The 25,960-nt window shown below is 48.8% G+C and overlaps 1 protein-coding gene across 1 annotated transcript in view; it reads right to left on the bottom strand.

Moving 5' to 3' along the window:
* Window positions 1–25,960, bottom strand: part of camsap3 (calmodulin regulated spectrin-associated protein family, member 3) — a 199,679-nt gene that overhangs the window by 79,933 nt on the left and 93,786 nt on the right. The window contains exons 3-4 of the mRNA XM_078234906.1: window positions 3,335–3,496; window positions 1,777–1,860 (exon numbers count right to left, since the gene is read on the bottom strand). Of these exons, the coding sequence (XP_078091032.1) occupies window positions 1,777–1,860; window positions 3,335–3,496 (246 nt within the window). The remainder of the gene's footprint in view (window positions 1–1,776; window positions 1,861–3,334; window positions 3,497–25,960) is intronic.

Here is a 25,960-nt window from a genome sequence, read left to right as displayed (position 1 = left end):
ATGATTCCAAGTACCCCCTGTTCACAAATAGGATTGGCTAAATTTATCCCTTAACTTAATTCTGATCGCCCTACTCGACATGAGATTACAAATCTCCCTCACTCTGAAAAGGACCGCAATAGAATTCTACAGTGCAGAAGGAGGCCATTTGGCCCATCAAGCACCAACAACAATCCCACCCAGGCCCTATTCCCATAATCCCACTACCCTGCTAATCCCCCTGACACAAAGGGGCAATTTAGCATGGCCAATCCACCCTAACCTGAATATTTTGGGCCCCGTATTTAAGGAAGGATGTGCTGGTTTTGGAGAGGGTCCAGAGGAGGTTCATGAGAATGATCCCAGGAATGAAAAGCTTGACGTAGGAGGAGTGTTGGAGGGCTCTGGGTCTGTACTCGATGGAGTTTAGAAGGATGGGGGGGGGGGGGATCTCAATGAAAGTTACAGAATACTGAAAGGCCTGGATGGAGTGGACGTGGGGAAGATGTTTCCATTAGTCAGAGAGACTGGGATCCGAGGGCACAGCCTCAGAGTAAAGGGACGGCCCTTTGGAGCCAAGATGAGGAGGAATTTCTTCAGTTAGTGGGTGGTGAATGTGTGGAATTCATTGCCATAGAAGGCTGTGGAGGCCTAGTCATTGAATGCATTTAAGACAAAGATAGATAGGTTCTTGATTGGTCAGGAGATCAAAGGTTACGAAGAAAAGGCAGGAGAATGGGATTGAGAAACATATCAGCCATGATCGAATGGCGGAGCAGACTCGATGGGCCGAATGGCCTAATTCTGCTCCTATATCTCATGGTCATATTACGGGCCATAAACACCCTTCACCCACAGAGTATATATTTATCACTGCTACAGTTGTTCAACCTATACAAACACAAAGCCACAACGTTCAATCTGGAGAAATCTTCTCCAAGAAATCTTTTCCATTATAGCCATCTCATTTGGAACGCACCCAGAAATATTTGGCCTTGTTGAACCCTCATCTTTCGAAACATAACCAAATCTTTCTTCTGCTGGGCTCTCCGTCCTTGTCCTCACCCTTCGCGTCTCAATTTCCACCCTCCTGTCTCTCACAGGTACTCCAAAACTTGGATTTCCTTGAAACTCATCAACCAAAATGCCAGATCCTGTATTGGTCACATCCGTGCATTGCAAAGAGGCAAGAAGAAGGGTTAACTTTTGTCCAGACCTTGGGCCATTTCTATATCGTCCAATTGGAATAATAATCTACATATCAGATGATAGCGTGCCACAAGCAGAAATCACTCTAAAGATTGGAGTGCTACGTACAGATGCAAGACTAGGGAAGAACCATCATTATACTTCCCAGCCTAGATCAAGTGATTTGCTGATAATGTGCAGTAACGATTCACGTTAATGGCCTTGCAATCCTGAATCTCTCGCACATTAAAACCAAAGTGATGAGACAGCGTCCCAGTTGGAACATTTCCTTTCTGCTCGCTCTCATTCGCTAGCGCACACTGTCGAGATGGATCTCCTGCTCCACACACAACACTGACCCTGGAACGTTTGGTCATCAGATTCACCTCACTAAAAATCGGGGAAGTGAAAATAGAAACTAAAAAAAAAAAATCAAACTCCTTCGTATAGTCGAGACAAAAGAAAGGCAAAGGGTTTGGAAAATCAGTTGATGAAGCAACCCCAAGACAAGACAGGAAACAAAGCGCATTCCCAACAGGTTAAAAAGTACTAAGGTGCAGACGCCCATAGCTCCAATTCCAAGCTTAAAATGCTCAGTGAGATACCTACCCCTTGGTTTGTCGAATTGTCAATGCCAGGCTGTTGTCTCAGCTGGTGCAACCGTTCACAGACATCTTTTAATTTCTGGTTTATCTGAGGAATAAAAAGTTTAGAAAGAAAAATGCATCAGAATGCGTTAAATGCAAATTTATGACGTTCTGATAAGAGAAAAAGTCCGACTTCAATTCGATCTTTTGAGACAGCAATGGTCCCATGATTCAACAACATTTTTCCATTTTACATCGTCAGGTGATGCCAAATGCTGTAATGTACCATAGAAAGCATTCTTTCCGGATGTATCACAGCTTGGTATGGGTTCCTGCTCTGCCCAAGACAGCAAGAAGCTAAAAAGGGTTGTGAACGTAGCCCAATCCATCACGCAAACCAGCCTCCCATCCATTGACTCTGTCTACACTTCCCGCTGCCTCGGGAAAGCAGCCAGCATAATCAAAGATCCCACGCACCCCGGACATTCTCTCTTCCACCTTCTTCCATCAGGAAAAAGATACAAAAGTCTGAGACCACGTACCAACCGATTCTAGAACAGCTTCTTTCCTGCTGCCATCAGACTTTTGAATGGGCCTACCATATATTAAGCTGATCTTTCTCTGCACGCTAGCTATGACTGTAACACTACATTCTGCACCCTCTCCTTTTTTTCTCCCCTACATTCTCTATGAACGGTATGCTTTGTCTGTATAGAGTGTAAGAAACAATACTTTCACTGCATCCCAATACATGAGACAATAATAAATCAAATCAAAGAAGGAGGTGGAAGTTTTGGAGGGGGTGCAAAGATGATTCACCAGGATGTTGCCTGGTCGAGGGTGTTGGCTATGAGGAGAGGTTGGATAAACTCTGTTTTCACTGGAAAGATGGAGGCTGAGGGGGGACCCGATAGAGGTCTACAAAATTATGAGAGGCACAGACAGGGTGAATAGTCAGAGGCTTTTTCCCCAGGGGGAAGGGTCAACTACAAGAGCACAGGCTCAAGGTGAGAGGTGGTAAGTTTAGGGGAGATATGTGGGGAAAGTTTTTCCACAGAAGGTGGTGGGCGCCTGGAACACGCTGCCAGAGGAGGTGGTGGAAGCTGGCACATTAGCAACATTCAAGATAGACACATGAACAGGGGGTGAACAGAGGGACAGAAACCACGCGTGGACAATAAGTAGTGGGTCTAAATGAGGATTGGGAATGGGCGCAGGCTTGGTGGGCCGAAGGGCCTGTTCTGTATTGGTCCAATTTGGGACATTTGCAATCATCTCTTGGTGAATGCATCGTAATGCAGACAGAGCACAAGTGAAGAAAAACCTTTAATTAATTAATTTCTGCCATAACCATTTGTCAAAGCTAAACAGAACTGGTGTCAATGAACCTTTAGCCAGAGGTTAAATTTTACCCAAACACAGCCCATGGCAAGATCTTAGACTGGCACCAATCACCATCTGGGCACCAATGGATCTCAGAGCGTGCCACATCTGTGACACATCCACTCTGGCAATAAAAAGCTCAAACGTTCCTGGTGTTAGATGCCCTTATTTTTCTATTAAAAATAGAAGATTGTTACCTTGTCAACCCAGAGCAGCAAGCTATATTCCGTGCTGGCTGGGACTTGCTTCGAAGGGCTGAGGCTGGCGATCTCCTCAGTGTCTGCTGCCACCTTCCTGCCACACAGCGTCTCCATCATGTAGGCAGTCATCAGGGCATCAATAAGGGCCAAGTGGGCACCCTGCTTGGCAAAAGAAGAGACTGCGTTAGTTATCTGCCTGCGGACTCTGGCACGCACATGTTTAATAAACCACCCACTTCATCAGGGCTAGGGGAATTGGTGAATCAAATCAGCCAACCCCTCGATACGAAATACATATCTGAACCATTGCTATTGGACGGGTAGCGAACCAAAGAGGCTAAAGGGTAAAGGTCACATTAAAACCACCACGTTAGCAATCTAACACACCATTTGTTAATTCGCCACGACAGAGGACAGTACAGGAGGAGGCCATTTGGCCCATCGAGTCAGCACAGACCACAATCCCAGCCAGGCCCTACCCCCATAATCCCACACATTTACACTGCTAGTCCCCCTGACACAAAGGGACAATTTAACATGGCCAATCCACCTAACCGACACATCTTTGGAGTGTGGGAGGAAACCGGAGCACCCGGAGGAAAGCCACGCAGACACTGGGAGAACGTGCAGACTCCACACAGACAGTGACCCGAGACTGCATCAGTGTTTCATAGCTCTTCCTCCCTTCAAGTTCAGCTCCTTCCAAAATGCGAAATCAACACCCGGATCGAACACTTACTCCCGGTGTCATTCCACGTCATGTGGGCACCGAACAAAGCCAAAATCACTGCCTCACCATCAGTCTCCACCGGACTCATGGCGATCGCACTCATCAATATTACCCAGTGTTAAGGTTGCACATAACCTATTTTAACCAAGGCCTTTAGCCAAGCTGGCTGAACATGGAGAACAAATCATTTTCCTCCACAACAGGCCAGTAGGCGTGACCGGCTCATTGTTACACGAGATGGAATCTTGGGTTAGAAGGTTGTCCTCAGAGAGGAGAGGTTGAGCTCAGCGGTCTACGTTATCTAGAGAGTCGTGAAGAATAAAAGAGGGGATATCATTGAAAGACAACGTTCTGAAGAGGGCCTGAAAGGGTGAATGGGGCTCAAACCCAGAGCTCTGCCTCATTACCCAGAGAACAATGAACACAGAACGGCCAAGAGTGAACTGGAGTCATAGAGTCACAGAGATACAGCGCGGAAACAGGCCCTTCGGCCCAACTCCTCCATGCCAACCAGGTTTCCCAAAATGCGCTAGTCCCATTTGCTGGCTCATGGAATCTCTACAGTGTAGGAGACGACCATTTGGCCCATCGAGTCTGCACCAACAACAATCCCACCTTGGCCCTATCCTGTAGCCCTGTATATTTATCCCATTGATCCCTCTAACCAATGCATCCTGGGACACAAAAGGGCAATTTAGCATAGCCAATCAAGCTAACCCACACATTTTTGGACTGAGAGGAAACCGGAGCACCCGGGGGAAACTCACGCAGACACGGGGAGAAGGTGCAAACTTCACACAGACAGTGACCCAAGCCGAGAATTGAACCCAGGTCCCTGGGGTTGTAAGGCAGCAATGCTAACCACTGTGCCAATGTGCTGCCCCTCTAAACCATATCATATCCCTCTAAACGTGGAATTAAACTTCTACTGATGACCATGAAACCATTGTCGATTGTTGGAAAAACCCATCTGGTTCACTAGTGTCCCTTCAGGGAAGGAAATCTGCCGTCCTTACCCGGTCTGGCCTACATGGTGAATCCAGGACCACAGCAATGTGGTTGACTCTTAAATGCCCTCAGAGATGGGCAAAAAAAGCTGGCCCAGCCAGCGATGCCCACATCCCATGAACAAAAGAAAACTACAGATGGAGATATGGGGACAGGCAAGAAGCTCATTTTTAAGATGCATATTAGAAGGAGAGATGGCTAGGTCAGAGAGGTTTGGGGAAGGAATTAAGTTGAAGTTTAGTGTCACAAGTAGGCTTACATTAACAGTGCAATGAAGTTACTGTGAAAATCCCTGAGTCGCTACACTCCAGCACCTGTTCGGGTACACAGAGGGCGAATTTAGCACAGCCAATGCACCCTAACCAGCACCTCTTTCAGACTGTGGGAGGAAACTGGAGCACCCGGAGGAAACCCACGCAGACACGGGGGAATGTGCAGACTCCGCACAGACAGTGACCCAAGCCCAGAATCAAACCCGGGTCCCTGGCATTGTGAGGCAGCAGCGCTAACCACTGTGCCACCGTGCCACTCCAGAGCTTAGATCTTCAGCAGCTGAAGTCATGAGCGTCACTGATGAGGCACAACTGGGGACAAGAGGGAAGAAATCTTGTAGATCAAAGATAAGTATTTAGGTCACACCTCCGAGCGAAGTTACTGAGAAGCCTGGTTGGATGCCCAAGACCTGTGACAAAGATCTTGGCAGGCCCACAGTGCCTTCTAAGTAAACGACGCCTCAACAATTCACAACTCGTGGGAGATCCAAACTGTGCATCACCACAAGACGACGGACCAGCGCTGGGAACGGCATGCCAAGTGTTAGAATAAAACAGGCAGTTCAATAACATCGTTGGTAATCGGTCAAGAAACTGTTGCCAAGGTGCTTAAACTTAAACTAAAGATATCAAAAGGACTAAACCTTGCATCATTTGTTTAAATTTTATTTATTATTGTCGCAAGTAGGCTTATATTAACACTGCAAAGAAGTTACTGTGAAAATCCCCCAGTTGCCACACTCTGGCGCCTGTTCGGGTACAGAGGGCGAATTTAGCACAGCCAATGCACCCTAACCAGCACGTCTTTCGTACTGTGGGAGGAAACTGGAGCACCCGGAGGAAACCCACGCAGACACGGGGAGAATGCGCAACTCCGCACAGACAGACAGTGACCCAAGCCGGAAATCCAACCCGGCTCTCTGGAGCTGTGAGGCAGTATTTGGAGGTGTAGTATACTCTGCACTGGTAGCACTCTATCCTGGGTTGAAAGGTTCCAGGTTCAAGTCCTACTTCAGGGCTTGAGCAGGAACAAATAAAACCCAAGGTTGAAATTCCAGTGCAGTACAGAGGGAGTGCGGCACTGTCACAGATGCCATTCATCAGCTAAACCTATCGCCCATCTGCCTGCTCGGGTAAATGTAAAGTATCTCAAATCACCATCACAACAGATTATCTAATCATCATCACATCCACTCCTGCTGGCTGCTGTGGGTCACGATAAGTACAACATAAATTAAGTCTTTATCTACTGGCGATAGAACTAACATTGCAACAGTGGGAGAGAAAGAGAGGGAGGGAGAGAGAGAGAGAGGGGGAGGAGGAGAGAGAGAGAGAGAGAGAGGGGGGGAGGAGAGAGAGAGAGAGAGAGGGGGGGAGGAGAGGAGAGAGAGAGAGGGGGGGGGAGGTGAGAGAGAGAGAGGGGGAGGGGAGAGAGAGAGAGAGGGGGAGGAGGAGAGAGAGAGAGGGGGAGGAGAGAGAGAGAGAGAGAGAGGGGGAGGAGAGAGAGAGAGAGAAAGAGGGGGAGGAGAGAGAGAGAGAGAGAGGGGGAGGAGAGAGAGAGAGGGGGAGGAGAGAGAGAGAGAGAAAGAGAAAGAGGGGGAGGAGAGAGAGAGGGGGAGAGAGAGGGAGGGAGGAGAAAGAGAGAGGGGGGGGGGGGGAGAAGGAGAGAGAGAGGGGGGGGGGGGTGGGGGGAAGGAGAGAGAGAGAGAGAGAGAGAGAGTGGGAGGAGGGAAAAGAGAGGAACAGAGAGCTCACGGATCCAAAAGTTCAAACCAACTCTGCATTCCAAGACGTATTTTTGCAGATGGATTTTGTAAACAGGAATCCAGCGACAGGGCCAAGCCTCAGCACTGCGGTCTGCCAAGCGATGGAGACCTTCCATCTTTCATTTTAAAGCTTGACACCATGCCCATTTTTCACTTTTATCAATTTACTACATCTTGGTTAAATTACCCAATAACATTATTTTTTTAAAAAAACACACACGGACGGCAGGACGAGAGTTTAGTCAGTTCTCAAATGAAAGACTCAGTTGTTGCCCATGGTAACTGGGGTCAGGGGTCACGCTAGGCCTGGGCAATTGGATCAGAGGAACCAGACAACGTGGTTATATTTCATTTGGCTCACTTAAAAAAAAAACAAGTTTAAATTACAGATAAATCCTGTGGAGAGATGAGTTGAAAACAAGGCTGTGGTAATATATGGAATCCCTACAGTGCAGATAGAGGCCATTTGGCCCATCGAGCCTACACTGACAACATTTACCCTAGTGTCAGGGGGACTAGCTGAGGGGGCAATTTAGCACAGCCAATCCACCTAATCTACACATCATTGGGCTGTGGGAGGAAACCGGAGCACCCGGAGGAAACCCACGCAGACACGGGGAGAACGTGCAAACTCCACACAGCGACCCAAGCCGGGAATCGAACCCGGGTCCCTGGCGCGGTGAGGCAGCAGTGCCAACCACTGTGCCGCCCATGGGTCAGGGAGGCTGACTGAGAACACGCTCAAAAGGACAAACTCAAGATAATCATGGCAAGGTCCAGTTCAATTCACCAGAAAATTCATCCGTCCCATCCACTGTTGATCCTAATTCTTCCCAAAGTTTTGCCTCCATTACGCAATGTGCAAGTTAATTCATTCTATGGTGTAGAAGTGATGCAAATAAAGTTTATTTATTAGTCACAAGTAAGGCTTACATTAACACTGCAATGAAGTTGCTGTGAAAATTCCCTAGTCGCCACACTCCGGCACCTGTTCGGGTAAACTGAGGGAGAATTTAGCACGGCCAATGCACCCTAACCAGCACGTCTTTCGGACTGAGGGAGGAAACCGGAGCACCCGGAGGAAACCCACACAGACACGGGGAGAACATACTGACTCCGCGCAGACGGTGATCCACCAGCACTTGGCAAGTCATAACATTCAAGGCTATGAGCCAAGTGCACATCCAGGTACTTTTTAAAGGATGTGAGGCATCCCGCCTCCACCACCCACCCAGACAGCACATTCCAGACCCTCACCACCCTCTGGGTAAGAAAGTTTTCCTCACATTCCCCCCCCCCAAAGCTCCCACCCTTCACCTTGAACCTATGTCCCCACAAAGAACAAAGAAAATTACAGCACAGGAACAGGCCCTTCGGCCCTCCAAGCCTGCACCGACCATGCTGCCCGACTGAACTAAAACCCCCTACCCTTCCAGGGACCACGTCCCTCTATTCCCATCCTATTCATCCCATCCTCATGACTGACCCTTCAAATAAGGGGAACAGCTGCTCCTTATCCACTCCATGTCTCTAAATCTTATACACCTCAATCAGGTCGCTTCTCAGTCTTCTCTGCTCCAGAGAAAACAACCTTTTGTATCCCAGGCAGCATCCCGGTGAAAAATGGCCTGAAAAAGATCAGAGTGAACAAAACTATGGCCCCAAGGCCTTCAATATTGACACCTTCCATCATCAACTCACAGTGGCAGCATGTGTACAAGGTGCACTGCAGCAACTCACCAAGCCTCTGCTTACAGAATATAGGAGTTGGGACGTCTTGTTGAAGTTGTACAAGACATTGGTAAGGCCACACTTGGAATACTGTGTACAGTTCTGGTCACTCTATTATAGAAAGGATGTTATTAAGCTGGAAAGAGTACAGAAAAGATTTACTAGGATGCTACCGGGACTTGATGGTTTGAGTTATAAGGAGAGGCTGGATAGACTGGGACTTTCTTCTCTGGAGTGTAGAAAGCTGAGGGGTGATCTTATAGAGTTCTATAAAATAATGAGGGGCACAGATCAGCTGGATAGTCAATATCTTTTCCCAAAGGTAGGGGAGTCTAAAACTAGAGGGCATAGGTTTAAGGTGAGAGAGGAGAGATACAAAAGTGTCCTGAGGGGCAATTATTTCACAGAGAGGATAGTGAGTGTCTGGAACAAGCTGCGAGAGGTAATTGTAGAGGCGGCTAAAATCATAGAAACCCTACAGTGCAGAGAGAGGCCACTCGGCCCATCGAGTCTGCACCGACCACGATCCCACCCAGGCCATATCCCTACATATTTACCCGCTAATCCCTCTAACCTACTCATCCCGGGACACTAAGGGGCAATTTTAGCATGGCCAATTAACCTAACCCGCACATCTTTGGACTGTGGGAGGAAACCGGAGCACCCGGAGGAAACCCACGCAGACACAGGAAGAATGTGCAAACTCCACACAGACAGTGACCCAAGCCGGGAATCGAACCCAGGTCCCTGGAGCTGTGAAGCAGCAGTGCTAACCACTGTGCTACCGTGCCGCCCCTGGATCCAGTCTTTGTAAACGGTGATTACAGGGGATAGTTTGTGTTACTTAGATTCAGAGCATTTAAAAATGAGAGAGACAGACTTATGTTCATAGTAATGATGTCAATCGAGTACAATTTTGTCTTTTAAAAAGCATTTAGACAGTTACATGGGTACGGCGGGTATAGAGGGATATGGGCCAAATACAGGCAATTGGGACTAGCTTATGGGTTTAAAACAAAGGGCGGCATGGACAAGTTGGGCCAAAGGGCCTGTTTCCATGCTGTAAACCTCTATGACTCCATGACTCTATTACAGCACCTCCCACACAAGCAATGTGTACCATCTAGAAAGACACAGTCGCATTAAATCACAGCTGCAAGTTCCCCTCCGAGATACATGCTACCCTGATTTGGAAATATATCTCTGTTCCTTCACTGCCACTGGGTCAAATCTCCCTTCCTAACAGCACAGTGGGCGTACCTACGCCACAGGGACTGCGGCGGTTTACCACTATCTTCTGGAGGACAATTCAGGATAGGGAATAAACACTGGCTGAGCCAGCAACACCCACATCCTGTGAAAGAATGAACAAAACTCTCCCAGCCAATGACTACTTCAAGGGCTGGAGGGAAGCTATAAAAAGCAATAATTAACAAAAATATCTTGGGATATATAAAGAAAATCTCGCCACAACATTACACAGGGAAGGCTCAATGCCAGACTGAAATGGGCCCAATCTTCCATCTCTCCCCCCTTCAAATCAGATTTCTCATAAGCTCATACATAGAAACTAGAAGCAGGAGTTGGCCATTCAGCCCTTTGATCTTGGCTGATCATCAAATTCAATATCCTGACCCCTCCTTCCCCCATATCCCTTTAGCCCTCCAAGAGCTATAGCTAATTTCTTCTGGAAATCACACAATGTTTTCTGTGATAGCAAATTCCACACACTCACCACCTTCCGGGTAAAGAAATTTCTCCTCACCTCAGTTCATAGAATCCCTACAGTGCAGAAGGAGGCCATTCGTCCCATCGAGTCTGCACCGACCACAATCCCACCCAGGCCCCATTCCTGTCACCCCACATATTTACCCCGCTAATACCCCTGACACTAGGGTCAATTTATCATGGCCAATCTAACCCACTGTGGTAAACCACTGTTAGCTTATTACCTGTACATGTGACATGCCTGGACACATCCCTGCCGGCCCTACCCGAGACTCCTCCCCCACCCCACCCCCCCCGGTCCAGGTATAAAGGCGACTGCTCCCCACCCCCCTGCCTCAGTCTGGACCAGTTCATCGGCATGGGTGTGCTCCAAGTCTTTTGCTAATAAAAGCCTAGTTGTTCTTGCATACAAACTCGTCTTTGCTCGATTGATGGTGCATCACCCACACATCTTTTAACTGTGGGGGAGAAACCAGAGCACCCAGAGGAAACCCACATAGACACGGGGAGAATGGGCAAACTCCACACAAACAGTGACCCGAGGCTGGAATTGAACCCGGGTCCCTGGCGCTGTGAGGCAGCAGTGCTAACCCGACCATAGCAGGTTAGTGCTGCGGCCTACGGGACAGGCTTTCTTTAAAAGCCATTGTTCGGGACTGACTTTCCTTCAGGGAGGGTGAACAGTTTGTGCCCCTGGATCCAGTCTTTGTAAACTGTGATTACAGGGGAGAGTTTGTGTTACTTAGATTCAGAGCAGTTAAAAACGAGAGAGACAGAGTTATGTTCATAGTAATGACGTCAATCTAGTTCCTGGGCTCCAGTTCCAGAGTGGCCCTTGAAACCCTGTTCATGGGTCTGCACTCCCAAACCTGACACTCGCCATTCAGAGTGTGGCAACTTTGTGGCACCTGTGTTTATTGTGTTAAATTGGCTCCACTTCACACACCAGGAGAACCGCAATCCACGTTTTCAGGAGTCGGTCATCTTGTGCTTAAGGGAGACTTGCTTTAGTGCTGTGTGGGGAATGTTTAGCCAGCACACATGTGCCACCCTCTGTTCCAAAGGAAAGATGTACTAAATGTGTAAGCGCCCCAAGTTTAATTGCAGTATCATCAGTCGGTTAGGATTACATTCGCTGGAGTTTAGAAGAGTGAATGGGGTTCTCATCGAGAGTTAAAATTCTAACAGGGTTGGAAGGGTAGATTCAGAAAGAATGTTCCCGATGGTGGGGGAGTCCAGAACTAGAGGTCATAGTTTGAGGATAAGGGATAAACCTTTTAGAACACGGGTGGTTTATATATTAAATGTCACAAATAGGCTTACATTAACACTGCAATGAAGTTACTGTGAAAAATGTCCTGGTCGCCACACTCCAGTGCCTGTTCAGGTACACGGAGGGAGAATTCAGCACCGAACCAGCACGTCTTTCAGACTGTGGGAGGAAACTGGAGCACCCGGAGGAAACCCACGCAGACACGGGGAGAATGTGCAGACTCTACACAGGCAGTGACCCAAGCTGGGAATCGAATCCGGGTGCCTGGCTCTGTGAGGCAGCGGTGCTAACCTCTGTGCCACCCTAGGGTGGGTGCGTGTATGGAATGAGGTGCCAGAGGAGGTGGTAGAGGTGGGTACAATTACAACATTTAAAGAGACATTTGGACAGGTACATGGATGGGGAAAGGTTTAGAGGGATATTGGGCCAGACACATGAAAATGGGGCTAGTTCAGTTTAGGAAATCTGGTCGGCATGGACGAGTTGGGCTGAAGGGCCTGTTTCCGTGCTGAATATCTCTACGGCTCTCCAATCCTCACACACAAGGTTGTGGCTTGTTGCCTGCAAGGGGGGGTGGGGGCCTCAGAAACCCGAGAACATGCCTCCGACAAATTATCCCCTCGTGACAATTAATCCTGACATTTCCAGGTCAGAGTCCAGAGGCGCAGAAGCAATCAAGTCAGTGCAGCCAGCAATCATTAGGTTAAGCAAACACAACTGATCTTAACCTGAGTAAGTCTGCAAATATAAACCAGCTGCACTTGGAAAAGTTCTTTTTTTACCTCTCCAATCTTTCTCCCATCCATTCCATAAAATAGAATTGGCCAATGGAGTTGCCTGGAACTGGTGGGCTTCCAAGAACATAGCTGGCTTTCCTTGCACTTGGTTCTGGCCAGTTGGACTAGCCGACAGGCTCAGGGAAAAGGCAAACTTCAAAGGCTTGACCCTGAAGCGGGCAAAGTGAGGAATATTTCACAGAGATCTTTCAACGCAGATGAGAAAAAACAAAAACAGCAACGTAATAATATCTGTGGCATGTAAATATATCAGATTTGAAGGATGGTACGGTAGCACAGTGGTTAGCACTGCTGCCTCACAGCGCCAGGGACCCGGGTTCGATTCCCAGCTTGGGTCACTGTCTGCGTGGAGTTTGCATGTTCTCCCCTGTAGCTGCGTGGGTTTCCTCCGGGTGCTCCGGTTTCCCTCCCACACTCCAAAGATGTGTGTGTTAGGTGGATTGGCCATGCTAAATTGCCCCTTAGTGTCAGGGGGACTAGCTAGGGTAAATGCATGGGGTTACGGGGATCGGGCCTTGGTGGGATTGTGGCTGGTGCAGACTCGATGGACCGAATGGCCTCCTTCTGCGCTGTAGGGTTTCTATGATTCACCTCACACTGCATCAAACACTAACTCGATTTGCTTTAAATTCCTCAGGAAACTGTTTACGTCTCCATTTTGCTGTCTTGTTTCCAGCAACCCCCAACTCCCGCCCCCTCCACGTTCATCAACTTAGGAAGTGTATGTTTTCCTCATTTCCGTTACAAAGTCCGCTCTGATCCAAGCTCCACAGAAACTAGGAGCAGGAGGCGGCCATTCGGCCCTTCAAGCCTGCTCCGCCATTCATTATCATGGCAGATTATCAAATTTAATATCCTGATTCCCCCCTTCACCATCTCCCCCCACCCCACCCCAAAGCTCCAAGAGCTATACCTAATTTCTTTCCGAAATCACACAATGTTTTGGCCTCAACTACTTTCTGTGGCAGTGAATTCCAAACACTCTTAAAAGGCGACACGGTGGCACAGAGGGCAACACATTAGCAAGCACTGTTGCCTCACAGCGCCAGGGATCCAAGTTCGATTCCAGCCTCGGATGACAGTCTGTGCGGAGTCTGCACATTCTCCCCGCGTCTGCGTGGGTTTCCTCCGGGTGCTCCGGTTTCCTCCCACAGTCCGAAAGGTGCACGGGTTAGGTGGATTGCCTGTGCTAAATTGCCCCTTACGACGGAATTTTCCTGTCACGCCCACCACAGGAATTGTAGTGAGGGGGGCGCAGGTCATGCAAAAGTCCATCGGCCTCAGGCGGGATTTTCCAGTCATTGTGGCAAGTGCGGCTGGAAAATCCCGCCCTTATGTCCAAAGATGTGTGGGTTCGGTGGATTGGCCATGGTAAAATCACCCCTTGGTGTCAGGCAGACTAGAAGGATAAATACGTGGGGTTACGGGGATAGGACCTGGGTGGGATTGTTGTTGGTGCAGGCTCGATGGGCCGAATGGCCTCCTTCTGCACTGAAAGGATTCTACGGCGGCTCAAATTTGGATATCAAGTTTACGAAGGGTAGAATGTGGGAGCGCAGCCAGGAAGAGGCACTTGGGATGTGGAAAAATTTACTGTCACTATTTGCCTTAGATAAACATCCTTCCCCTTAAAGCAAGGGCCTCGCCACCGAGCCCTGAGCTAATGTTTAACGCCACCTCTTCCTGTTCAGAGTTCAAGGTCCAGAAACGGACACCGTTTGCTGTCAGCACTGCAGAGACAACATGTCACTCAGATTTAACAGCTTTGGACAAAAACACCACCACCAACCCCCTCAGGGCATATAGTATGGCCTCCCTGAGTTGGACTGGTCAATACTCAGTTGAATCCGCATCATGCAGGCAAAGTGTTCCCGGGAGACCACTTCACATTTCGTGTCATTAAATGTCCTATTACTACACTTGCTCTTGTGGGACATGCAAGTATGACTCACATCACCACCCGTTCAGAGTGCAAGGAAGAATGAACAGGCATAACTCGCTCACCCGGCGGAACCAAGTAACTGCAAGGCTGCCTGATATCAGTTCAAAGCTACCAGGGGGATCGGCATAAAAGATAAAAGCATCCCTTCCAGATGTATCACAGCTTGGTATGGCTCCTGCTCTGCCCAAGACCGCAAGAAACTACAAAGGGTTGTGAATGTAGCCCAATCCATCACGCAAACCAGCCTCCCATCCATTGACTCTGTCTACACTCCCCACTGCCTCGGGAAAGCAGCCAGCATAATTAAGGACCCCACGCACCCCGGATATTCTCTCTCCCACCTTCTTCCGTCGGGAAAAAGATACAAAAGTCTGAGGTCATGTACCAACCGACTCAAGGACAGCTTCTTCCCTGCTGCCATCAGACTTTTGAATGGACCTACCTCGCATTAAGTTGATCTTTCTCTACATCCTAGCTACACTGTAACACTACATTCTGCATCCACGCCTTTCCTTCTCTCCTATTTACTCTATGAACAGTATGTTTTGTCTGTATAGCGCGCAAGAAACAATACTTTACACTATCGGAACACGTGACAATAATAAATCAAATAAATCGCTTAAGAAATGCTTTAACTTGCTGAATGTATGGACTCTTATGACTGGCAAGTATTCAGAGTCAATCCTTTTGACTAAGCAGTTCAACTAAATCAAATTAACTGAGGGATAAATTAAAAGGGGCAGCCCCCAAAAAGAAGGGAATCGCCTGAAACTTAACGGAAAGGAAACTTTAATCACATTATAGTTTGATGTTTTAAGGGGACAATGATGCACCCCAGCCCCTGCGGTGCCCAACAGGCATGGAAGGTCTCAACGGTGCCCTGGAACACCGCATGCTTCCTCTCCAGGGACACCCGGCCGCGATTGTTATGGTGGTAGAGGGGCAAACAGTCAGGTCAAATGACCCCCCCCCCACCCTGGTCGCCCGCTGTCTGGACCTATTAATGCAAGTTTAGCCAGGCCCAGGTTCACCCAGAGTCGTATACATAGATCCAAGGCCAATTTACACACTTAACCATTAGCACAGGCACCCGTTACAGAGCTATAACTGACTTTGACATCCTGTATTGTGGTGACGGAGAGGTGGGGGAAGAATAGGAAGAGCTGTCAATCCTCCTGACAGACTAAAAACACATGGATGTAGACTGGAATAGGCCGAGAGATCCCGGGTGGTTGGATATTCTGCTAACCACCCCACTTGAACACATTTAAGATTTTAAACTCTTTAATCTCTCTCGGAGGGGGAAGAGTGTGATTTTAACAGACCCCCTGACTTTGCAAGAGACTGACGGCACCCACTATGCTGCCGGATTTTACTTGACATCAACTTGAATGGATCAGGGCCTGATGCAAAACAGGCAGCAGGCCCCCATTCCAGCAGGCTGTGTAAAATTTACTCCCAGGCTTTTGGCCCAAGCTGGACTGATAGAAGTGCCTGCACATAATGTCCAATTGATGACATGAACCAAGTGAAAAAAGAGAAAACAACTTGTATTTATCTCCAGTGGCTCAACACAGTTAACTTCTGATGGGCAGGTGAAGAGGGAGATTTGATTTATTATCAGGATAGTGAAAAGAATTGTTTCTTGCACACTATACAGAAAGCATACCATACCCCACGCAAGTTTAAGTTTATTTATTAGGGTCACAAGTTGCTGACATTAACACTGCAATGAAGTTACTGTGAAAATCCCCTAGTCGCCACACACCTGCGCCTGTTCGGGTACACTGAGGGAGAATTTAGCACGGCCAATGCACCTAACCAGCATGTCTTTCGGACTGAGGGGGAAACCGGAGGAAACCCACGCAGACACGGGGAGAATGTGCAGACTCCGCACAGACAGTCACAGGTATAGGTTGCGAGGCGGTAGATTTAAAACTGAGAGGAGGAGGAACTACTTCTCGCAGAGGGGGGTGAATTTGTGGAACTCGCTGCCCCATAGCGCGGGGGAGTCTGAATCATTGAATGGTTTCAAGGAGGAGATAGATATATTTCTCTTGGAAAGAGGGTTAAAAGGGAGATGGGGAAGAGGTGGGGAGGTGGATTGGAGACCAGGGAGAGATCAGCCAGGATCTGATTGAATGGCAGAGCCGGCTCCAAGGGCTGAACCTGCCGACTTCTGCTCCTAATTATGTTTTGTAATCCGAGGCTGGAATTGGGTCCCTGGCGCTGTGAGGCAGCAGTGCTAACCACTGGTGTTGCTTACACCCCCCCACCATATGTTTTCGAGAAGGAGGAGTTACATAAAGCTTTTGGGGCTAAAGGGATCAAAGGATATGGTGGGAAGGGGGGGACAGGCTGGGAGAGCAGGAACAGATGATCAGGATCAGAACGAATTACGGAACAGGCTCGAAGGGCCGAGTGGCCTACTCCTGCTCCTAGTTTCTATGTTTCTTTCAGTGCGTGGCATCAGAGAGATTCAAGTCACACGGTGGCACAGTTAGCACGGCTGCCTCACTGCGCCAGGGTCCTGGGTTCGATTCCCGACTTGGGTCACTGTCTGTGTGGAGTCTGCCCGTTCTCCCAGTGTCTGTGTGGGTTTCCTCCGGTTTCCTCCCACAATCCAAAGATGTGCGGGTTAGGTGCATTGGCCATGCTAAATGGCCCCTTGGTGACAGGGGGATGAGCAGGGTAAATGGTGATAGGGCTTGGGTGGGTTTGTCGTCGGGGCAGGCTCAATGGACCGAATGGTCTCCTTCTGTACTGTATTTATTCTATTCTAACCAAGGCTGCAATGGCCTGAGATTTGTTCAGTGTTAACAGCTCTGTTTCCCCGAGATGTTTGTTACTGTTCTAACCCAGTACAACAGATCAGCTTGAGTTAATCTCCCACTCCCAGTCTCATGATACAGTCAACATCACTCCATCTCCTCCTCCGCTAAACCTCGTAACTCGAACCCTGGCACCTGCATCAGCCGGTGAATGCAAACAGAGGGCGATGAGTTAACCTCATTCTTTCCATCAAGGCCAACCTTCCCACAGTAACTTGATCTGTATCTAGTATTTCTCCTCTGTCACAATGGCTCACTGTATGTTCCCCTGGCGGAATCTCACACACACTCAGGCTTCCACACCCCAAAAACTCAATATACGGCCCACAAACTCTCGCACTAATCCTACTCGTGTTCAAAGTGTACAGGGGTAATCGTCGAATCCACCTAACCTGCACATCTTTGGACACTAAGGGGGCAATTTAACATGGCCAACCCACCTAACCAGCATAAGTTTGGACACTAAGGCGCAATTTAGCATGGCCAATCCACCTAACCTGCACATCTTTGGACTGTGGGAGGAAACCGGAGCACCCGGTGGAAACCCACGCAGACATGGGGAGAACGTGCAAACTCCACACAGACAGTGACCCGAGGCCGCAATCGAACCCAGGTCCCTGGAGCTGCAAGGTGGCAGTGCTAACCACTGTGCCGCCCTATCCAGCTCTGAACATGCCGACACTTCAGGGTGTTAGACTAAGTTCCCAGCTTGAACTAAATTTTTTTAAAAACCCACGTCTTTCAAGATCACGATTCCAATTCTGGTACATAGGGAGAATAAACAATGGTCTGGGATTACTCGCTGACTTACTGGATTTGAAACTCTTTAATTACTAGGCTACGTTCTCTGCAGTGGAGTGCACCTGTAATAAATCGAGTGCCACTCGACATGACAAAGTAACAAAGGCTTTGTTGCCAACATAAGTATCAGTGAAAGTGTCAGACAGAATAGACTACGTGACTGGACAACACTGCTTCCAAACAAGGATCCAGCCCAACCAGGGATCCACACCCTCAATTGGCTTAGCCCCCTGCCTCGACACTGCACCAATCACGTGGCCCCCAAGAGCCCCCCCACTCCCCCTTAAAGAGGCCACACGACCACAGACTGGCTCATGTGGAATAATAGAAAGTGCTAGAAGGACCTTTTAGACCAGTTTATGGACTAAGGTATCCGCCACACAAACACTGGCATGTCCTCTCTAAACCTCTCACCCTCCCGCTTCCTTCAAACCCAACTCTCACATCAAGATGCCCTGCAGGAACTCACCAAGGCTCCTTCCACAGCACCTTCCAAACCCATGACTGCTACCACCTAGAAGTAAGAAGTCTCACAACACCATCTCCACATCATGACCGCCTAGAAGGACAAGGGCAGCAGATACCTGGGAACACCACCACCTGCAAGTTCCCCTCCAAGCCACACACCATCCTGGACTTGGTCATCTTGGACATATATTGGCTGTTCCTTCACAGTCGCTGGGTCAAACTCCCGGAACTGCCTCCCTAACAGCGCAATGGGTGTACCGGATGGATGTAGCGGTTCGAGAAGGCGGCTCACCACCATCTTCTCAAGGGTAATTAAGGGTGGCACGGTGGCACAGTGGTTAGCACTGCTGTCGCACAGCACACCAGGGACCTGGATTCAAAGTTTAAAAGTTTATTTACTCATCACAAGTAAGGTTACATTAACACTGCAATGAAGTTGCTGTGAAATTCCCCTAGTCGCCACATTCCGGCGCCTGTTCGGGTCCACCGAGGGAGAATTTAGCATGGCCAACGCACCTAACCAGCATGTCTTTGGACTGAGGGGGGAAACCGGAGCACCCGGAGGAAACCCACACAGACACGGGAATGTGCAAACTCCACACAAACAGTGACCTAAGCCGGGAATCGAACTCGGGTCCCTGGCGCTGTGAGGCAGCAGTGCTAACCACTGTGCCACCCTTAATTCTGGTCTTGGGCGACTGTCTGTGTGGAGTCTGCATGTTTGCCCCTTGTTTATGTGGGTTCCCTCCACATGTTCCGGTTTCCTCCCATAGTCCAAACATGTGCGGGTTAGGTGGATTGGCTATGCTAAATTGCCCCTTAGTGTCAGGGAGATTAGCGGGGTAAATACACGGTGGTTACGGGGATAGGGCCTGGGTGGGATTGTCGTTGGTGCGGGCTCGATGGGCTGAATGGCCTCCTTCTGCACTGTAGGGATTCTATGATTCCATGAATTAGGGATGGGCAATAAATGTTGACCTCACCAGCAACGCCCACATCCCATAAATGAATTTTAAAAAGCCGCGGGCCCCAATATCGCCACCAAAGGCAATTGTTTTGTCTGATGACACTCCTGTGAGGGACCTCGATGCATTGCAGGATATTAAAGGTGCTATACAAATGCACATTATTGCTAAATAGTCCGCAGACAATCATTGCATGGACTTGCACAGGAAGAAAATCTATTTTGGCGAGGTATGGGACTGAAGGGTTCGAAATATATCCCACAGTCCGAAAGCCATGCTGGTTAGGGTGCATTGGCCGGGCTAAATTCTCCCTCAGTGTACCCGAACAGGAGTGTGGCAACTAGGGGCTATTCACAGTAACTTCATTGCAGTGTTAATGTAAGCCTCACTTGTGACACTCATAAATAAACTTTAAACTTGAAAACAGGCAAGGAGATACCAACCATGGAACAAAACGATTCCAGATAGAGACTGTCTCCAGACATCCCACGTAGAACAGACTCAAGATCTGGAAGCAGCGTGCAGTTAAAGACCCCTTTTTGCTATTGGAAAGCAACCCCAGGCGTCTGTTGTAATTATACATTTTTAGTTGACAGATTACTGGAGTTGGAATCACAATATTAGCAGTTCAAATGCCAACAGTACCAATTAAGGAATAATTTACTATCCTTTAAGCATTCCACTAATTTGCATCAACTTCAGTCAGGATGTTAAAAGACAGCGCAGGAATTCACAGCATCAAGACGAGACGGAAATCCTTTTAAGACAAAGAGAGAGAGAGAGAGAGCAGACTTTCACCGACATCAAGGCAGAGATGCCACCCGCGTGGTTCAGAGAGAATCCAACCACACCCACACGGGGTGGGGGACTACAAACACACCAGACAAAAAGGTGTCAGCATCTGTTTCAGACTCCAACCCGGGCACCCGTTTCCAAGGCTACACCAACATGGCGGCTGGTTGATGCGGCTTGTAAGGGGCAGTCACTTCCTGCCCGCCTTACGGTTCGAGGCTCGGCCACAATTCACTGCCTATGAAACCAGTACAGTGCGATCATTATTATTAGGGGCATTCCGAGGCGATTATGCCATTGAACCTCAAGGGGAGATGGTTAAATTCACTGTTGATTGTACCACAGTGTAGCATTGTGATGTATAGCGTAAACTTCTCCAAGACCACAACGTCTCCAATGGGAGAAACCATCTTCTTATCCGTCCAAGCCTTTGGTTACCGGTGGGGTGGCACAGTGGTCGGCACTGCTGCCTCACAGCGCCAGAGACCCGGGTTCGATTCCCGGCTTGGGTCACTGTCTGTGCGGAGTTTGCACGTTCTCCCCGTGTCTGCGTGGGTTTCCTCCGGGTGTTCCGGTTTCCTCCCACAGTCCGAAAGAAGTGCTGGTTAGGTGCATTAGCCGTGCTAAATTCTCCCTCAGTGTACCCGAACAGGCGCCAGAGTGTGGCGACTCGGGGATTTTCACAGTAACTTCATTGCAGTGTTAATGTAAGCCGACTTGTGACTAAAAAATAAACTTTAAACTTCATATTCAATTCCAGCTCCAACAACAATCCAAAGATGTGCGGGTTAGGTGGATTGGCCGTGCTAAATTGCCCCTTAGTGTCAGGGGGACTAGCTAGGGTAACTGCATGGGGATGGGGCCTGGGTGGGATTGTGGTCAGTGCAGGTCCGATGGGCTGAATGGCCTCCTTCTGCACTGTAGGATTCTATAACTCTCAAGAAGCTTGACAGCATCCAGGGCAAAGCAGTCCCGCTGAATTGGCACCACATTCACAAACATCCACTCCCTCCACCACCGACGCTCAGTAGCAGCAGTGTGTACTATCTACAAGATGCACTGCAGCAACTCACCAAAGATCCTTAGACAGCACCTTCCAAACCCATGACCACTTCCATCTAGAAGGACCAGGGCAGCAGGTACAGGGGAACACCACCACCTGCAAGTTCCCCTCCGAGCCACTCACCATCCTGACTTGGAAATATATCGGCCGTTCCTTCGCAGTCGCTGGGTCAAAATCCTGGAATTCCCTCCCTAACGGCATTGTGGGTCAACCCACAGCACACGGACTGCAGCGATTCAAGAAGGCAGCTCACCACCACCTTCTCAAGGGCAACTAGGGATGGGCAATAAATGGTAGCCAGCCAGCGACATCCATGTCCCAACAAATGAATTTTTAAAAAAACTCGAGGAAAGCATCTGGTCTTCCATCTTGAGATTCAAGATGGAGGGCAACTGGAGAGGAAACCATTTTGTGGTTTGAGTTTAAAAAAACATTTCCTGTTGGGTTCATCCAGCCAGGAATGTAAATTACTGTTCAACTACAAACACTGCAAGGTGAACTTTCATCTCAATGCAAATTAAAACTGGGGCGGGGACTCCTCTTAATTCAAAAACAGTGTTGAGAGATGCCAACATGGATGGGCAAAGACCCAGCACTCGGCGTGGCGCCACCATGTCTAAAACAGAAAACAAGGACAGCAGATACCTGGGAACACCACAACCTGCAAGTTCCCCTCCCAATTCACCCACCTTTCTGACTTGGAAATATAATCGGCTGTTCCTTTGCAGTCGCTGAGTCAAAATCCTGGAATTCCCTCCCTCACGGCATTGTGGGTCAACCCACAGCGATTCAAGATGGCAGCTCAACACCACCTTCTCAAGGGGCAACTAGGGATGGGCAATAAATGCTGGCCTAGCCAGCGACGCCCATGTCCCACAAACGGTTCTTAAAAATAGGCTTGGGAAAGGAAAGCAGGAGATGGAAACTGGGGTTAATACCAGATCGGAGCGGGGAAGAGACCATTCCAGGATGGGAGAATTTAGCTCGGCTAATGTACCTAATGAACATGTCTTTCAAACTGCGGGAAGAAACCGGAGCATAGAAACATAGAAAAGCTACAGCCCAAACAGGCCCTTCAGCCCACAAGTTGTGCCGAACACATCCCTACCTTCTAGACCTACCTATAACCCTCCATCCTATTAAGCTCCATGTACTCATCCAGGAGTCTCTTAAAAGACCCTATTGAGTTCGCCTCCACCACCCCTGACGGCAGCCGATTCCACTCGCCCACCACCCTCTGTGAAAAACCTACCCCTAACATCTCCCCTGTACCTACCCCCCAGCACCTTAAACCTGTGTCCTCTCGTCCCTGGGAAAAAGCCTCTGAGAGTCCACCTGATCTATGCCTCTCAACATCTTATATACCTCTATTAGGTCTCCTCTCATCCTACGTCTCTCCAAGGAGAAAAGACCGAGCTCCCTCAGCTTATCCTCATAAGGCATGCCACTCAATCCAGGCAACATCCTTGTAAATCTCCTCTGCACCCTTTCAATCTTTTTCACATCCTTCCTATAGTGAGGCAACCAGAACTGAGCACAGTACTCCACGTGGGGTCTGACGAGGGTCTTGTATAGCTGCATCATTATCCATGGACTCCTAAACTCAATCCCTCGATTAATAAAGGCCAGCACACCATACGCCTTCTTAACCACCTCCTCCACCTGCGGGGCCGATTTTAGAGTCCTGTGGACCCGGACCCCAAGGTCCTTCTGATCCTCTACCGTACCAAGAGTCTTTCCCTTTATCTGGAGCATCTGGAGGAAACTCACAGACACGGGCAGAATGTGCAAACTTCGCACAGACAGTGAGCCGAGACTGGGAATTGAACCAACAATGTGAGGCAGCAGTGCTAACCACTGTGCCACTCCACAGCGGACATGCCAAAGCACTTCACAGCCAATGAAGTACTTTTGAAGTGTCGCCCCCTTTTGTAATGCAAGAAACGCGGTGGCCAATTTTGGCGGGGAGGGGGATCGAGACAATTCCGGGATTGATGGGAGGGGGGGGAAACAAGAGAGATGATTCAAACCAAAAAAAAAAATGGCAGGAGGACGAGAGCGAGGGAGCGGAAAACATTCCCTTTGTCAACTCATTACCATCAGCATTCCAGAGCTGTGGAAAAACCATTGCAATCAGAAGCTTTATTCGAGTTTAGTTTGGGTTTCCTCATCAACTTCCCCAAGCAGAGAGAAGCAGACTGTTCAGTGAGATCGGAGCAGGAAAAGGTCGCTGGCCTGGTTACTTTGCTCCTGTTGCTTTGCTGGATTAACAGTCAATAACTTACCATTGCTTAAAAGCGGAAGGGGAAATCATCCAAGCAAAGCAATCAGAGAAGTTCTCAGTAAGAATTGCAGCTCGGGCGGCACAGTGGTTAGCACTGCTGCCTCACAGCACCAGGGACCCGGGTTCAATTCCCGGCTTGGGTCACCATCTGTGTGGAGTTTGCACATTCTCCGTGTCTGCGTGGGTTTCCTCCGGGTGCTCCGGTTTCCTCCCACAGTCCAAAGATGTGCAGGTTAGGTTGATTGGTCATGCTAAATTGACTGTTGTCAGGGGGATCAGCAGGATAAATATGCGGGTTTATGGGGATAGGGCCTGGGTGGGATCGTGGTCAGTGCAGACTTGATAGGCCGAAAGATCCCCTTCTGTACTGTAGGGATTCTATGACCTCCCACAGTGAGAGTGGTACACACAGCCAGTAGAACAAAGACTTGCATTTTTCTGGCATCTTTCGCAACTGTTTTATTTATTAATCACAAGTAGGCTTACATTAACACTGCAATGAAGTTACTGTGAAAATCCCCTAGTCCCACACTCTGGCTCCTGTTTGGGTACACAGAGGGAGAATTTAGCACGGCCAATGCACCTAACCAGCACGTCCTTTGGACTGTGGGAGGAAACCGGAGCACCCGGAGGAAACTCACGCAGACACGGGGAGAACGTGCAGACTCCACACAGACAGTGACCCAAGCCGGGAATCGAACCCGGGTCCCTGGCGCTGTGAGGCAGCGGTGCTAACCACTGGGCCACCTCAACATGGCCATCCCAAAGAACTTAACAGCCAATGGAGTACTTTTGAAGTGTCGCCCCTGTTGTAATTCAAGAAGCGCGGTCACCAATTTGAACACAGCAATGTGGGAGTGGCCAAATAACAATAGAACTAACTATTGGCTAAAGAATATCCAGGGAAAACTCCCTGTTCTTCTTCGAATTAGTGACATGAGATCGTTTAGCTCAACCCTGAGCAGACATTCAGAGTATAAAAGTAGTGTTATTGGTGAGACCACATCTGGAGTATGGTGTTCAGTTTTGGTCCCCGTATTTGAGGAAGGGTGTGGTGGCGTAGGAGGCAGTTCAGAGGAGGTTCACTAGATTGATTTTGGGGATGAAAGGGTTGATGTATGTGTGGTAAACCACTGTTAGCTTATTGCCCGTGCGTGAGTGACATGCCTGGACACGCCCCTGCCCGGGACTCCTCCTCCCCCTGGTCCAGGTATAAAGGTGACTGCTCCCCACCCCCCTGCCTCAGTCTGGACCAGTTCATCGGCATGGGTGTGCTCCAGGTCTTTTGCTAATAAAAGCCTATTTGTTCTTGCATACAAACTAGTCTTTGCTTGATTGATGGTGCATCAGTATGAGGAGAGATTAAACAGTTTGGGTTTATACTCGCGGGAGTTTAGAAGGATCGGGGGGGGGGGGATCTGATCGAGGTATACAAAAGGGATTGATAAAGTAAATGTGGACCAAATGTTTCCCCTTATGGGGCAATCTAGAACAAGAGGTCACAGGTGTAGGTTGAGAGGCAGAAGATTTGAAACTGAGATGAGGAGGAACTACTTCTCGCAGAGGGTGGTGAGTTTGTGGAACTCGCTGCCCCATAGCGCGGTGGAATCTGAATCATTGAATGGTTACAAGAAGGAGATAGATATATTTCTAATAAGAAAACAGGTTAAAAGGATATGGGGAACATGTGCCAATATTTCTCTTTTCATTCTAGCATTAGGTGATTTTTTTCTTTGCATCCTTTTCCTTCGAGACTACCTGTGGCCTCGAGAGATGTTCCTCGTTTCCTGACTCTCTAATTCAGGAATACGGACCTTACAGGCGGTGAGCCGATGGCATTTTCCCAATGGCTCCTTGTCAAATGGTATCATTTGTCTATCAGATGACATGGGAACATAGGAATTAGGAGCAGGAGTAGACCATGGTTTTCCCAGTGTCCTAGAGGGAGGTGGATGTGAGACCAGGGAGAGATCAGCCATGATCTGATTGAATGGCGGAGCAGCTCGAAGGGTTGAATGCTCCTAATTTCTATGTCACCTGATAGACAAATTATACCATTAAATAAGCCAGGACATGACAAAAATTGGGAGTTAAAATACCAATTAAATGCACAACGATTGGTCACTCTACATCCCTACAGTGCAGAAGGAGGCCATTCAGCCCATTGAGTCT

The sequence above is a fragment of the Mustelus asterias genome, chromosome 19, assembly GCF_964213995.1.
Source record: "Mustelus asterias chromosome 19, sMusAst1.hap1.1, whole genome shotgun sequence".
NCBI classification, from domain to species: domain Eukaryota; kingdom Metazoa; phylum Chordata; class Chondrichthyes; order Carcharhiniformes; family Triakidae; genus Mustelus; species Mustelus asterias.
The sequence above is the reverse complement of the archived record's forward strand: the minus strand, read 5'-3'. Positions and strand labels throughout refer to the sequence as shown.